This window comes from Balaenoptera physalus, assembly GCF_965194825.1.
Source record: "Balaenoptera physalus genome assembly, chromosome: 9".
Lineage (NCBI taxonomy): Eukaryota > Metazoa > Chordata > Mammalia > Artiodactyla > Balaenopteridae > Balaenoptera > Balaenoptera physalus.
Window position 1 is genome coordinate 32,633,254 of NC_138888.1, and position 15,618 is coordinate 32,648,871.

At 39.2% G+C, this 15,618-nt stretch overlaps 1 protein-coding gene across 1 annotated transcript in view; it reads left to right on the forward strand.

Annotated features, from left to right (window-relative positions):
- The first annotated feature begins 1,063 nt into the window (after nucleotides 1-1,063).
- Nucleotides 1,064-15,618, forward strand: part of SAMD3 (sterile alpha motif domain containing 3) — a 45,598-nt gene continuing 31,043 nt past the window's right edge. Inside the window, 3 exon segments of the mRNA XM_082475052.1 lie at nucleotides 1,064-5,572; nucleotides 6,238-6,418; nucleotides 9,586-9,684. Coding sequence (XP_082331178.1) covers nucleotides 5,494-5,572; nucleotides 6,238-6,418; nucleotides 9,586-9,684 — 359 coding nt within the window. The 5' untranslated portion in view covers nucleotides 1,064-5,493.

The window sequence follows — 15,618 nt, forward strand, 5'->3', positions numbered from 1 at the left end:
TAACAGTAACATTCTTTAATCGGAACGATTTTGAGAGTAGCAAGTCAAAAAATAAAATACATTGATTCCACCAAAATGGAAGAATCACTTTTACCTATGGGTATGTTTTCCCAGTCTTTGTGTTACCTTTGTGTGTTATTCTATTTTTATTTTATTCTTTGTACTAGTTGAATCATACTATTTTAAACCGATTTTCACTTATATATATTTCCCAACTATTTCTCTAAAACACAGTCTTTAATCACTACATATTCCATCTTAAATATAAATGACCACAATTTATTGGTCAGTTCCTATTGCTGAAACTTAGTTTGTCTGATTTCTTTGCAATTCTAACTATTGCTTTGGCAAACATCTTTGTGCTCATTCTGTTAATATCCTCAGGGTAAATTCTTAGAAATGTTATTTTGGGGTCAAAGCATTAGAGTATTTTGAAGATTTTTGATGTATATTAGTAGCCTTTAAAGTTGGATAGATTGGGGTTCAAATCTACTCTTCCCCTCACCATCTATGAGGTCTTAGGTGAATTACTTCTGTAAACTTCAAGGTTTTCATCTATAAAATGAGAATAATACGTCAGAATAAATTGTACCAGTTTATACCTCCCTTAGCAATGTGTAAGAGAATGTTAGACCTCTTGCTAATCTTTTTCCTCACCTTTTCTAGTAGAATAAATAAGAATGATATTTAATTTAATTATTTTATTTCACAAAATGTGGCACATTTTTAGATATTTAATTACTTAAAATTTTGTTCATGAATTGCCTGTCCCTATTTTTCTATTGATATATTTATCTTTTTATTGGTTTTAAGGAATTATTATAGTCTCCACAATTTTATGTGACATATATGTATATATACACTTTTTCATTTTTTTGTGGTCATATCTATCAATCTTTTATTTTTATTTTATAAACTTATTTCAGATTCATTTAATTTTTAAATTTAATTTTTCATATTTAATTATTTAACTCATCCAAGTAATTTACTTTATAGGTGATATGAGGTAGTGTCCCAACAAAATTTGTTGAATGATCCCTTCTTTCACCACCAACTTGAGAAAACATCTTTTTAATACTTCCATATATTTCTGTTTTCAGGTTTCTATTCTGTTTCAATGATCTGTCCTCTTTTGCTCCAATACCATGCTTTTATATTTATTATAATTTTATACTTTTGCACATCTGGGAGTGCAAGTCCTTTTGCCAGGCATTTCTAGCTCTTTCTGTCTATTTATCCAGTACCAGTACCATAGTAAGTAACAGTATATAAACACATTTAAATATTAATTGGAATTTATAGATTAATTCTGGAAGAGTCTTCTCAGTTACAAATTCAGTTTTTGATAAAAGTTGACAGCACAGCTCACAGTTACCCTCTCTGGCCAGAACCCAGAGGATGTAGTTCATGTTGCTGATCCATAAGCTTTGACAGTCAACTAGGAAGAAGCAAGGATGCCACAGAAGTCGGACTCAAAAGCCAAAAGACCTGGGTGTTTGTGACTCAAAAGTCCCAAAAGACCTGAAACTCTGATTCACTGCTATTTTTTGTTCATTAATTTAATTAAACCTCTCAGATAGATTGCTGTTTATTTTCCTTATAGGTGTAAAAACAAAAAATTTAAATGACTATTATTGTGCTCCCCACTTCTCCTCTCCCTCAAATTTTGGAGGTGGTGTGAATCACAGAGACCTCTGATAAGTTTTGCTGAACAAAAGGAACCAACCAAGATTTATTAGTAGTTTTCAGAAAATCAAGATTCAATCAATAACTTCAACTATAAGAAATTACTGATCTTAGACTCTTGTATGTACAAAAGTGGCAATTTCATATGGCTTAGCTTAATGTATACTGACAGTTCATTTTGGTGTGTTTCACTTGCTTGGTGTCAGCTAGCTTTGTACATCTCACTCCCTGTTTGCCCACGATGTATGAAAAAATTAAAACTTTTATTTCCAAATTTTTTGGAAAGACTCATATAAATATCTATCTTTCTAAAATGAAGAAAAATTGGTCCATATGTGAATGTTTAGTAAAAGTTAAACTGTTCCTTCTCATTGCAATTTACTTCAAGAAAGAACACCCTTTCCTGTAATTCATCTGGCTCAGCTGCATAAATAATCTTTCTAAAACATGGTATGTATGATCGGCTCAATGACTTCTTTCTCAAAGCTTAAGTATATCTATAAACTCTGAACTCAGTATTCCAAGCTCTCCAGCGATCTTTCCGACCCTCTCTGCTGTCACCCCCTACAATGTGCTCACCATTCTCTGCAGTGTGGTCCATTTTCAGGTCCCAAAACATAACTTGCTTATTTCTGACCTTTTACCTGTAGTTCATTCTATTGATCCCATTTCTTCTGGCTCTTTCATTACCTAAACTGTATCTTTTGTTCAGATTCCAAATCAAGATGCATTCCTTTCCAGGAGAGTGGGAAAATTCAGCCCTTAGTGTTATTTACAGCACCCATTATAATTGACTCTATATTTATATTCTGCTTATGTACGTGTCTTATCTTCTTGGTAAGGCTTCTAACTTCTTTGGTATATCACCATTCACCTAGCTCTGAGCTATCTAGGCAGTAAACCTTTTGATGACTAAGGTATGCAAGGTATTCTAGTTGACGATTCCAGTTTTCATTCCTCCTGGTCTGGTGATAGTTGGAATGAACAGCTGCCCAAAGCAGATGAGATGTTATGCTCCAGTGGAGTTCAATGATATCATTGCTTCATGTCAAAGCAAGGCTGCTACCCAACAGAGCTGTCTGGACATCGCTCCACGTGACAGCCTCATCCCTATTCTGGTCCCTCGATTTTCCTTCTTTTTCACCAACGGGACCTGATTTTTGCTAAATGGCTGGTTCCTTCAAGTACAGCCATGGCAGGAGATGTCCTTTCCCAGAGCAGGACGATGAATTCATCCAAGAGAGTTAGCGCTTTTAAAGATCTTTTTGTTTTGTCTCAGCTTTTGAACTCTGGGAAAATAAAAGTAAAAGTGCAAACAAAAGGGAAAGAGACAAAATATTTTTACATTTTCTTAAAAAGTGTTTATCTGTGGCTGATGTTGTTGTATGTTACATTGCTCTTAAAGATTATAAACCACACCCACAACAGTTGGCATTATTATCTTCCTTTGGAGTTTTAACAAACTTATTAAATAAGACTTGCCCACGTTCAGGTTGCTTTAGCTAAAGTCTTGCCTCTCCCTGGCTTTCATTAGATGAGATCCTTTAATATTTAATACCAATTTATTTAATTGAAATATAATTTAATCAAATAATAAGACTGGTTTGGCTGGAGTATCCCAACAGAATACTATTATTAATTATTTTTATTCTTTTTTTATTATTGAGTCTTAAAATATTTAGTGATCATACTTGCCCTCACATTTCAAAATCTTCAGATGTTTCTGAAACTGCTGGATAGGCAGTAAAGCTGCTGGTTACATCTTTTCACATTTGCCATATCTTTTATTCCTTTATGATGTATAAGATCATAAATAATATATCCATTATTTATGTGAGAGGAAGTTTTAAGGTTGGTACTTAAAGATGTTACATCGCCTAGGCCGTGATATTATTTTATTTTATGAAATATTCAGAAAAACAAATGGGTTATACTATACTTATTTTAATCTTATTATTTTGTATGAGGTTATAATTTGATAACTGTTTTGTTTTACCCAGAAGTAGATTTTGTAGAAATCTGGGAATTAAAAAATCCAAAAGGTTTCCAAGGATTCATTTTATTTTCAAATTTCCTTTTATCCATCGATGACTGCAGGGCAGTATCTTCTGCTCTGCATACCTTTTAATCTTGAAGTTTAGAGAACTGTTGTCTTTTTGTTCTCCCTCTTCTACTTTTTTTCTAAGTCCTACTCTTTGCAAGGAAGCCAGAAGTGTGACAGGAAGGTGTGATTTTTAATTTACACCAGAGTCTCGCAAATAATGACTTTTCACACCCTGCTTTTGTTGCTTAGCCTAGGGGAGGAGTGTTGAGGCTACTGTCCTAGCAAATTAAATCCACTGCTGTAATTTGGGGCGATGTTTGTCTACATTTAACCCTTGTTCTCAATTTTGCAACTTGGTGTGTGTGAATACTTATGAGAATGTGTCTTATTACTTTGAAGTGTCCTTGTTTTTTAGGAAATGATTTTTGAAGGCTGTTATTTTTTCAGATTGTCAAGAATGAAAGGTAAACAGGTTCTCCCTTTCCACCATTCTAACTGTTGGAAATTGTGACATTCAAACACACAAAAGTGAAAAATACAATAATACTTATTTTGAGAACTTCTAGCAATAATATTTAAATATATGATTTAATAAGTGTTTTTTATCTTTCCTTAAGATTCCATTTCTCTAAGAGTAGCTTTTCCTTCTGTCTTTATGGGAGAGTTAGTATCTTACTGTACAGGTAAATCTATATCATTTAGTTTGAAAGATGAAATCGAAAGTAATGTTAAAAAGATTTAAATGTTTTAAGTTTTTTCCGTTTCTCCCCAGTCCATTGAAAGTCATTTGGATTGAATTGTAAAAAACAGGGATGAGCTGCCTAAGGGAAATTAGAAAAATTATTGTAATTGGCATATTGTTTTAAGTTTTCTAAGTGGTAGCGACGAATAGTGGCATACAAACATAACTGAATAGTTAAAGAATATATCTTGCAAACTTTGTATACTCGTTTCACTTACAATTATTGACATACTGAATTGTCTTCACATTTTGAATCTACCGACTAATTTTTTTTAAGTTTTCAATCAACGTGTTAGTTTGTACTAGTTATTTTACGAATCATAATGGTGTTCAATAAAGTTCTAGAACTGAATGGAATATGTAAGAATATTATTGAAAGGAAGGAGAGAAACACTCAGATTCTCCTGAGAATTTGGCTCCTACTTCCTAATCTTGTTAAAGCAAAGCAATCAGAAGCAGCTGCAAGCTCTCTCTCCTCCATGGGGAGCAGCAAGGGGTTAACCAGTCTTGGTTTACTAAGTATCTCTGTCAGGCTTTTATCTGATCCTTCCTCCCTTCCTCCCCTGCCCACCCCTTTTGTAAATGTCAACAACTTCCTGATGAGCCTGGTAGTGGTGAATTTCACACCTTCCTTTTCTTTGTGAAGAAACCTGGGTGTTAATGGTACAGGATTGGGTACCATTGTATGACTCTGGCTGTCTGTGAGTAAAGCTGAGGGATGCCTGTGGAAAAAAAGTAGGAGAAGGTGAAGAAATTTGAGAAATGAGACCAGGAAATAGGTTCAAATTGGTCTCATTTTTAAAAAGAGTGTTTGTTTTGTTAGCAATTTTTAAATGTGTATTAGGAAAAGAATAATTTTAAAGAAGCTTAGCATTGAGAGTCTCAAAGAGTCTGGCAAAGAAAGGGCTGAGATTAGAGAGCTGATTGGCAAAAATAAAGAAATAAATAGAAGAACAACAGTCAGAAAGAAAAACTGAAGACTCCTCTTCTTATTCTACAGGTGTATTTACAGGCTACAGCAATGGAAACTTGGTCAGTTGATCAGGTCTGCAGTTGGTTGGTGGAGAAAAACTTAGGAGAGCTAGTTCATAGGTTTCAAGGTGAGTTGTTTACACTTTCAAAAATGTTAATTGAGCAGCCTAGATATTGAGTGTCCTGTGTTATTGATTTTTTTTTTTTCCTAATGCATGTGGAGTTGCTGCAGTGGGAAACTCATTTCTCTACTGACTGTAGCAGAGTTTGCGTTTGACCTAGTATCCACGAGAGAATCTAGTATCTCAAAAAGATCTCAAATAAGATAAATCTTGAGTAACTTAAAATACATATTTGATATATGCATTTGATACTGCTTTTGTCTATAAATATGCAGCTTGTGCATTTTTTGTGCAGCGTTGCATAGTGTTGGATTTACAAGTATGGAATATTGCCTGGTAGGTACCATGAAGAATACTTTTCCGAAAATATTTTTTCCTTATCAAAACAGTGTCTATAAGAAAGAATCGGGAGAGGGGAGGCATTAATGTGGAAGTAAAAAGTTTTTATTGTGACTCTAGGTTGTGGTACTTTCTTAGGAGCAAACATGTATTTGGAATTATGTAATATTAGTGTTCTATTTTTGTCAAAAGCACAGATAATTTTATAACTGCAGAGCACAAGTTTAGATGCATCTTTTAATACCGGAAATAATTCTGCCTGCTCAGAGTGCCGTGTTTTGCAGCGCTTTACCCAGCAGACAGGTAGAGACATTTTTTTTCCTTTTTCCCAGAGGAAGAAGTAAGTGGGGCCGCTCTTCTAGCGCTTAATGATCGAATGGTTCAGCAACTGGTAAAGAAAATTGGGCACCAGGCTGTTCTAATGGATTTAATTAAAAAATATAAGCAGAAGAGTCAAGAACTGAAGTCCCCTGGAGAAACAGCCCTGGTCAAGCAAGCAGAAGCACCGCCAGAGTAAGTGTTCATGAATGGCTTTATTTTTGCTGTGGTCTCCTGATGATGGCTGTAGCGTGACATTTGGGGTTTAAACCTCTTTGAAAATTGTGGCCATTTTCAGATTGTGTGTACAGTGACACTTTTTGCAAAGTTTTATGAGTCAAGATACTTTTTTTTTTTAAATGCACCAGGTTTTTAAACACTGACTCCGTTTATTAAGGAAGACCTATAAGCCCAGAGTTCCTACATAGAAAGCTCTATAACAAGCAGTTAAAATGTACATATAACACCAGCAGAAATGAACTCCTGCAGCTTAGGTCTTAAAGCTAGTGTTTGAGAAAAGCATCTTTTTCTGCTCCTTTGCTTTTCCCAAAGCTATTTGTGTACTTATTTATTTGCCAAGGATTCCTTATAGTAACTAATTTATATTCTCCTCTAGAGGCCTTCATAATATAATTTGCTAAAGACTCTTGCTGCAATGGATTTTTTAATTTCTCAGGAGTATTCTTGGAGTACTGAATGCTATGATAGCATCCCACAAAAGTCATGTAGAAAAATTTGTGATGGCTTTGAGGTTTATGGATGTTTTTGTTTGTTTTTTATCACTGACTTCTGCAATAAAAAGGAATGATGACAGGAATTATAAAATTTAAAATTTCACTTTGCAGTTCTATGCCCCAGGATCATCTCAGGCATTCTGTTTTGGTTTTTCTGTATTTGAGATTTTTGCAAGGTTTCTAAGTTCAAATAATTACTGCAGACCAATTATTAATCTTTAAAGTAAGATTATGATGTTTGGTGAAATTCATTCTAAGTTTTTACTTTAAGTTTTTCAGGTTATATCTGTCAAACTATATATTTCTGTCTTGCTCTGTTATAAGCAATACAATGTTAGAGAGACCTGGCTTAAGTAATTTGATTTATAGAATATTTGGATATTTGGGACAAGGAGGGGGATAGGTAGACTTGAAGGAATGGTCCACAGTTGGTCTGGAGATTCTACCATTTGATTTATTTGAAGGATTTCTTCTAAACATTGTTTTGACATATCTATGTAAAAGATATGTGACTTTTGTTGAAGTTCCCATTGTATGCTTTTACTCCTTTCCAGCAAAGGGAGGGTGTAAACCTCAAATAGAGCTCAAAGTAATTTCCCAGCATTCTTGGATGAGTTGGACTTTTGAGCTGGAAGTTCCCCTCAGTTGACTGGAATCTTGATATTGCCTTAGGCAGAGCTTGGAAGAAAACAGACACCCTTGTTTCCACTGCAAATCAGTTTATAATGTTCTCTAGCAAATGAGAACTAACTGGACTGCCAGGAAACCTGGGCATCATTCCTGGTTCTACCACTGACTTGGATTGATTATGTTAAATGTTGACACTCCTGTTGCTTCATCTGTAGGTTGTGAAAAGTAATACAGTACTTAACTCCATGTTAATTCACACTGATCTTAGGAGTATCACAGTCTTTGAGAAAATCTCTCCTCCTTCTCCCAGACCAAAATAGTCTTTTGCTAAATATTAAGCTGTGTTAACCTGGTTAAGAAAGCCATTTTCAAATGTAACCAAGACTTGGAACACTGGTTTTCCAGGGACTGAGTGGGGGCTTTTCACCCATTAAATAGTTGACTCTAAGGTTTGTGTTGTCTTGCATTCAAATTAAATTATTCTGGTGCAAAATCACGATTGCAGTTGGGCTTATAGATTATAGTTTGTTAAAATGTTTATTGGCTATATTTGCTTATTGTCAAATATATAGTCACTTGACAAATATATTGTCCTATGGGAATCATGATAATAGAAAAAGGTATGAGAATATGCTATTTATTTAATACGCTATTTAATTAAACCCTTTTAGGAAGTGCTTAATAAAGATAGGAAACTTGGTGTAGTAAAAAGAACCCTGAAGCTAGGTATTAAAACACTTGATTTTAAATCCCTGTTCTGATATTAGCTACTCAGCTAACCTTGGAGATTTGCTTGACTTTTCTTAGTTTCAACTGTAAAATGAAGTGAGTAGAATAAATGATGCTTAAGACTCCTTCTAAATGGTTTATAAAATGGCATTCTAGATCAGAGATTGCAGATGGGTTTCAACTTGCGTATACATTTCCTTTAATGGGTAATGGTTGCCTGGTATGTTATTTTGAAAAAAACTTTACAGGCCACATCTGGACAGGATATTTGGCATCCTATTCAGACTTAGGCAAATGATAGGAATATGTAATAGGTAGGAGTATCTGCAGTTGCTTTTTGGTGTCGTTCTTGTTGAAGCTGGTAGAAAAATCACTGGACAGGAAGTTGGAAAGTTGGAAGCTGGAAAACTGAGGTCAACTGGTGCTGCTACTGAGTAGCTTGTGGTGGTGAGCAAGTTGTTTTCCTTTCAGAGCTTTAGTTGTATCATTTAGAAAATGAGGGTGTTGGGCTTCCCTGGTGGCGCAGTGGTTGAGAATCTGCCTGCCAATGCAGGGGACACGGGTTCGAGCCCTGGTCTGGGAAGATCCCACATGCCACGGAGCAACTAGGCCCGTGAGCCACAACTACTGAGCCTGCGCGTCTGTAGCCTGTGCTCCGCAACAAGAGAGGCCGCGATAGTGAGAGGCCCGTGCACCGCGATGAAGAGTGGCCCCCACTCGCCGCAACTAGAGAAAGCCCTCGCACAGAAACGAAGACCCAACACAGCCATAAATAAATAAATAAATAAAATTTAAAAAGAAAGAAAATGAGGGTGTTTGTTAGTGAAGTGTGGTTCAAAGATCATGAAATTTTACAGATAATAAAAGGTCCCCCAAAATGACAGGGAATAGAGAAAGGATCTGACACAGAGTTCTTTTTTTTTTTTTGCCAAATAAGAATATTAACCAATAAAAGTGAATTCTGCTATCACTATTATTTCATAAAGGAAAGGATTATCATAACACCATTTATAAATGTGATGGATTGGGGAAAACAGCACTGTGAACTGGCATTGTCTGTCTCCTGGCATGTATGAACCGAGTGAGATGACCTCAGAGGATTTCTCTTTCAGTTCTCTCAGTCAGGACTCTGAAGTGGAGCTTAAAAGTGGACACAGATCATAGTGTTTCTACGGGCTGACTCCTACTCTCTGTGAGAGCCTCTGTGAGAGCAGTAGCTGTGACCCCTGTTGAATAGCCCCTGACCCACCTTTTCTTTCTTGGTGACAGGGATGAACAGTCCTCCAGTCGTGGGGAGCAGATGCCATCTTTCTATCCGGTTGAAAACCATAATAATGATCCGATTGACCAAAGAGTACTGAAACAGAGGTGGGATTGACAACTTCTAAACATTTGAAATCCAAATGATAATGTTTGCCTTTATTTTTGTGAGGTTTCGTGTGTTTAAATGTATTTCTGAGTGGAAGCTATTTGTTTTTCTGGAAGGGATTTTTGTAAATCAAGTGATGAAGATATTTGGTAAGAGGTGAAGGTTAAACTTTTTGATCTTCACATTGAAAGAGTAAAGTTTTGAGATGATATCATGCATCTTTCAATTACACGTTGTTAAGGAAAAAGATGATTTCTGTGCCCTACACTGTCCAGAGTGATTGGCAGTAGCCACAGAGATGGAATTTATTCAGTAAATAGTGTTCTATAGAATATGCCTTTTGTGGAGTCTTTGAGTTTCGGATTTGAGTTTTATAGTTGGTGTCTTAACTCGACGGCTCCTGATGGAAGCACTGCTTTGGTAAACATTTCCTCATATTCCTACACTGGGATTTTGGGCTGTAGTAGTTCAATATACGGCCTACGCTGGAACAGAGGAAAACTATAGACCTAGAGAACCAGACCCAGAAATGTGGCGCTCAGACAAAGTTCTGAGGGGGACTGTAGGTAAGATACGGTCCGAGAGTCATGGCGGCCTATGCAGCATTTTCCAGCCACCTGGCCTGTGCGGTTCACCCATCACTCGTGATACCTATTGTTTGCAGCAGCTGATGAGCAAATGCTTTTCGTTAAATGTACTGTCACTGAAAGGAGAGATGTCAGCTGGCGTGGAAGAATAGTCAGGCAACAGTCAAGCCAGGGTGTGGTCCTTTATAGTTTTTACAAGCCCTTTACATTATCATCTCGTTTAGTCCACACAGAAGTCCTGCAAGGTGGGCATTATTCTCTTTTATGTGAATGAATTAAACTGAGATTTAGAGAAGTCAAGGGGCTTCTAGCTAGGTTTCCCAAATGGGCTGTTCTCACCTCAGCACAGAATCTACCGCCATCTGTGTGGGAGCTCAGGGGATCAAAGGCAGCAGCCTCAGCCCCTGGCTGCCTGTCCCCAGAGGCCCCGTGAGTGCAGAAAACACTGCACCTTTGGTCAGGAGCTCTTGCAAATGCGCTTCAGCTCTGGGCGTCCTCTCTGTTCTCTTTCTCGCTCCACCACCTTCAACCTCGCACTCTCACCCCTGGGTTCAAAGTCTCCAGCTGCCCAAAATGTCCCAGTGGTAGGGTCCATCTTCCTCCGTGCCATTGGTTCCCATTTGGGGTGGTGAGCGAGGAGGTAGAGGGCGACGTCCTACGTGGTCTTCCTGGTCCGAACTATGGTTCAGAAGATGTAAATACATTTTAATGGTGGCTTCATTCACCTCCTTTCTACTCATGGGAGCTTGTTGGTCCCAAGTGCTGTCTTTGATGTGGTTCCAGGTGTGTGGAGTCAGCCGTGCGTCCTCAGCGACCCCTTCAGGAAGCTGCCAAAGGCAGCCGGGCCTTCTCTGACTGTTCAGCAGAGACAGGAAGAGCGATGATTAGTCCCAGTGGTCCAACCCTAATACCGCTGTGAATCAGTATCCAAACTGCAAAACAGGAATAATAAACACAGTACATTTCTCACGGTGCTCTTGTGAGGACCACTGTCTAAAAACAGATAATACCTGCGCGGTGCTAAGCACAGTGGAAGCACCTGGAAAGCACTCAGTGTACCGCCATCTACGCAGCACTGCTCCAGGCGGTAATCCCACGTGCCTGAGGACTTCTTTCCTCTCCCTGCTTGCTGCCTGTGGGAAAGGAGGATGCCACCTTTACAAGTTCTCTAGGTCGTTCCTCTTCCTCAGCCCTCTGGTGATATTCCATTCTCATACGTAGTCCTGCGATGCTGGCCAGGCAGGATTATTATTCCCCTTTTTTTTCACGAGGCTGATCAAAGACACAGCCTGTGCTCCAGGGTTTTTCTCATTCTTTATAGTGTCTGGCATGGAAAAACACAGAATTGGGTTAGAAATGGAGAGAAATAAGAGGGTTTGGAAACCAGAGCCAGTACTCTCGTATCTTTCTTCTAATCATAAAGTCTCTCCTAATCTATATGACCACCAAGGTACCCATCACTATCCACAAGCACCACAGAGTTAAACGTGTCCAGCAATGAGCTCATGTCCCTTGCCTTAGCATATATATAGGTGTAAGAAATACAAATGTACTCAAACCCAGTGCCCTGGGTACAGAAGCACTGGTGCTGGGAAGCCAGGGGTGAAGCTTTCCCTCCCTCTCATGGAGCCACATGATGGCTGTCGCCGTCTCTCTTCTGCTTTCCTCATCCGTTTCAGTCCCTTGCTTCTTCCTGTGAGGATGGGTTACCCTACTACTCATGGCTGCTCTGCCCCTTTCCGACTGGCTGGCCATAGCACTGCCTCCAGAGGAAGTTCTCCCTGAAAACAGCTCAGCTCGTTCCAGCCAACGGACTCAGCCTTTCAGTGTTGCTTAGTTCAGTATCTGGGGAAGAGGAACTGAGGGGTCTCCTGTGGATCAGATGTCCCCTCCTGGGCAATCAGCTATGTGTGGGCCGATGAGGACAAGGCAGGGGTACCTGTTTTAAATATTTTCACTCTGGTCCTGCCCTTTGTCCAGGGCTGTGGAATGGAGTGGGACAGAAGATTCTCTCCCTTCCCAAGTCCTGTCTCAGACAGTGGGTCCGTCATCCAGCCATGTGAGTTAAAAAATCATTGGAGCCACCCTTGATCTCCTCCTCCTGCCCTTCTGCCTAGGGTGCTATTCATTCAACAGGTGTTGATTAAGAGCCTATTGCATGGCTCCTGGGTCAGGCTGTGTTGTTCCCTTCCCTCCCCTACCTGCTCATTTTTGAAGACTCTGCTCAAAGTCCCTCTGTTGGAAGGAAGCCCCTCCGTTGATATTCCAGGTCAGGCAAGGAGCCCTTCAATGTATAGCATCCTCTACGTCTCTCTTGCTTCACTTGTAAAACTAGATAATGGAACTGATCACTTTAAAGTTTGTATTCCTTCCTTAGAAGCACCTCCTGGACAAAGACCATACCCTTCTGTCCTTGTAAACACAGCATTTGGCATAGTTCCTGACACACAGAGGCTAAATAGGAGTTTTTAATTGAAATGAGGATGCATGGTCCAATGAAAGACTGATTATATCTTCATGGGACGGGATAAATATTCGAATAACATCAATTTCTCTTTAGACCTTTTTGATACAATTCCTGCTGAATATGCTAAATTTTTTAACAGAATTAAACTCCAGGAGTTTATGTGCCCCTCACACATAACAGGCTAGAAAGCTGATGGTTGGCTACTGCTTTCATGAGGCAGGGAGGGATGGTGGACCAAGTGCCAGCTTTGGGGTCTCACACACCTGGGTGGGAATCCCGACTCTTCACTTGTTCTCCAGGTGGTCTCTGAACAATGTGTGATGGGCACACCCACCTGCTCGTGAGATGACAATTAAGGTACTGGCAGCTGTCATCACACCATACAAGGTGGCTGTCATCATTCTTGTGATATTTTTTCCCAAGTTCCCTAAAATGAACATGTGTTTTCCATCCAGATTATTTGCAGACAAGAAGTCAAAGAAGGCTCTAGAGGCAGGACATTCACATGACTTTGGCCCTTGAAAAGATGTGTGTGTCCCAGTGGATGAATTCCAAGTCCCAAGGAAACACTAGGGTGCTGTGACACAATGCAGTTTTCTTTGGTGATAGGTGACCCCGTGCTCTTTACCGAATTGCTTAAATGCCCTTTCTTGATGGAAGGCTTATAAGGTCCCATCCTCAACATGTGTTGGCGATCCTTTAGAAAGACTTTTTTTCCATGCTATTCTTCATTTTGCCTCTACACTATTTGAAACCGTTTGCTTCCCTTTTAGTACCTAGTAAGGCATGAAATCAGATAAACAGGTAGAGGTTTCCTAAATGTCACTTTAAAAACACTTGGCTTGAACTTTAAATATATGCATGCAGATATTTTGCTTCAGCCTTTGGGTGTAATTATAAATTAGTCACAGTTTCACTCATATTTAAAAATTAATTTAACGATGATTTTTTTCTGGGTCTGGCTACTGCTGTAAGATGTTGTAGAGTGATCTTACCCACCTGCCTATGCTCAGGAGGGAAAATGTCAGTGGGTCCGCACTTGATGTATTGTTTGTAGTCACTGCCACACACACAGCCCAGATAAGGGGCAGCACAGTTACGTATGCATCTTATCCAGCACGTCGTAACAAAGGGAGGTTCAGTGAATTGCACCAAAGACAACATAGGTGATAAATTGTCATATTTAGATGCTGAATCCCAGGTCAGTGAAACAACAAGGATCCCTCAGAGTGAAGTGCAGGATCCCACATCTCCTATCCTGCAGGTGTAGAGAACACCCCATACCTAAGGGTTGTGTGTTTGGAAGTGTTATATTGTAACTCTATCCCTTGATTGGAGATTCCCAGTGTACATTAACACAGTAAATGCTATGAGGAGTCCTACAGTAAGAAAACCCCTTTCACTCTGTCTGGCCCAGAATTCTTTCTTTGTGTAACAGCTATTAACGTTACAGGAAACACCTTAGGAAATACTGACTTAAAGATGTCTTACTTAAGTCAGGATTCATTCACTCATCCCACAGTAGATACTTACTGAGTGCTTACTCTGTGCCAGGTACTGGTAGACACAGAGGATACAGGGGTCAGGGGAGCAGACCAAGCCTCCCAGCTCACAGAGTTCACGTTCTAATGGTGGGGGGAATAACAAATACATATGATATTACATTGTAAATATGTTTAAGTGCTATGAAGGCCAATAATGCCAAGAAAAAAGGGGGGAATAGAGAGTGAGTGGCGTGTGTATGTGCATATGTGTGTGTTAGCTACAGGAGGGTTCTATTCCAGACGGGGTTTTCAGTTAAGTCCTTCAACTTTGACTAAGTAATGCTTGAGCAGAGACCCAAATGAAATGAGCTAGAACCAAAATTTCCTTCAGTGGAAGATATCTGTGGACCCAGCCAAACAGGAAGTACAAAATCAGGGACAGTTGGGCTGACATGACTGATAAATAACTCTCTGACTCCTGCCCATTCCCATTAAATCTAATGGGACGTCTTCGGAGAGATCAAAATAAGCTGGATTTCTAGTCTCTTTTTCCCTTTCGTTCAGTCCAAAAGTTACTAAATATATCCCATGAGCTAGGTATTATATAGACAGTGGGTGAAGCGGGGGCAATTTTATCCTTGCCTAGGGGCACTCAGAGTCTGACAAGAAAGATACAGAAGTTAATAACTGCAATACTGAGAAAGAGATGACGAAATAAGATATGCACAGCGTACAGAAAAAGCACAGGAGAAGGATAAATAAGACTTTCAGGGAAGTGAGTATGGAGAATGCCCCTGGGAGAAGTCTGCACAAAAACCGAGGGAGGATTTTGAAACATGATTAGAATTTCATCTGAAGGAAGATGAAGCAAGAGAAGAAAAGGATATTCACAGCAAAGCAAACAGCACGTGCAAAGGTACAGGCACTTGAAACGGAATAGGGCATTCTATTTGGAATAAGTATTTTTGGAATGTGAGAGATAGAAGCAGAGGAGATGGACTTGCTGGGAATGGTGAGAGGTGCTATTAGGCAGGTAAGGAGCCTCTGTGCTGTGCCCATGGACAAGACAGTGGTTTTTAACCTTGACTGTACATTAGATTCTCCTGGAGGACTTAAACAAAATTTAGCAGGGCCCTAGACCGTGCTCCTCAAACTCTAATGTAATGAAAGGTCACCCAGGAATCTTATTAAAATGCAGATTCTAATTTAGTAGGTCGGGGTGGGGCTCAAGATTCAGCAGTTCTAACAGACCCCCTAAGAAATGCCAAGCTGTCCTAGGACTACCCTGGGTAGTAGTAGCAAGTCATTTCTGGAGGTGTACAACAGACTGGATGCTTGTGTCCCTCCAAAATTCATATGTTGAAACCCTAATCCCAATATGATGGTATTTGGAGG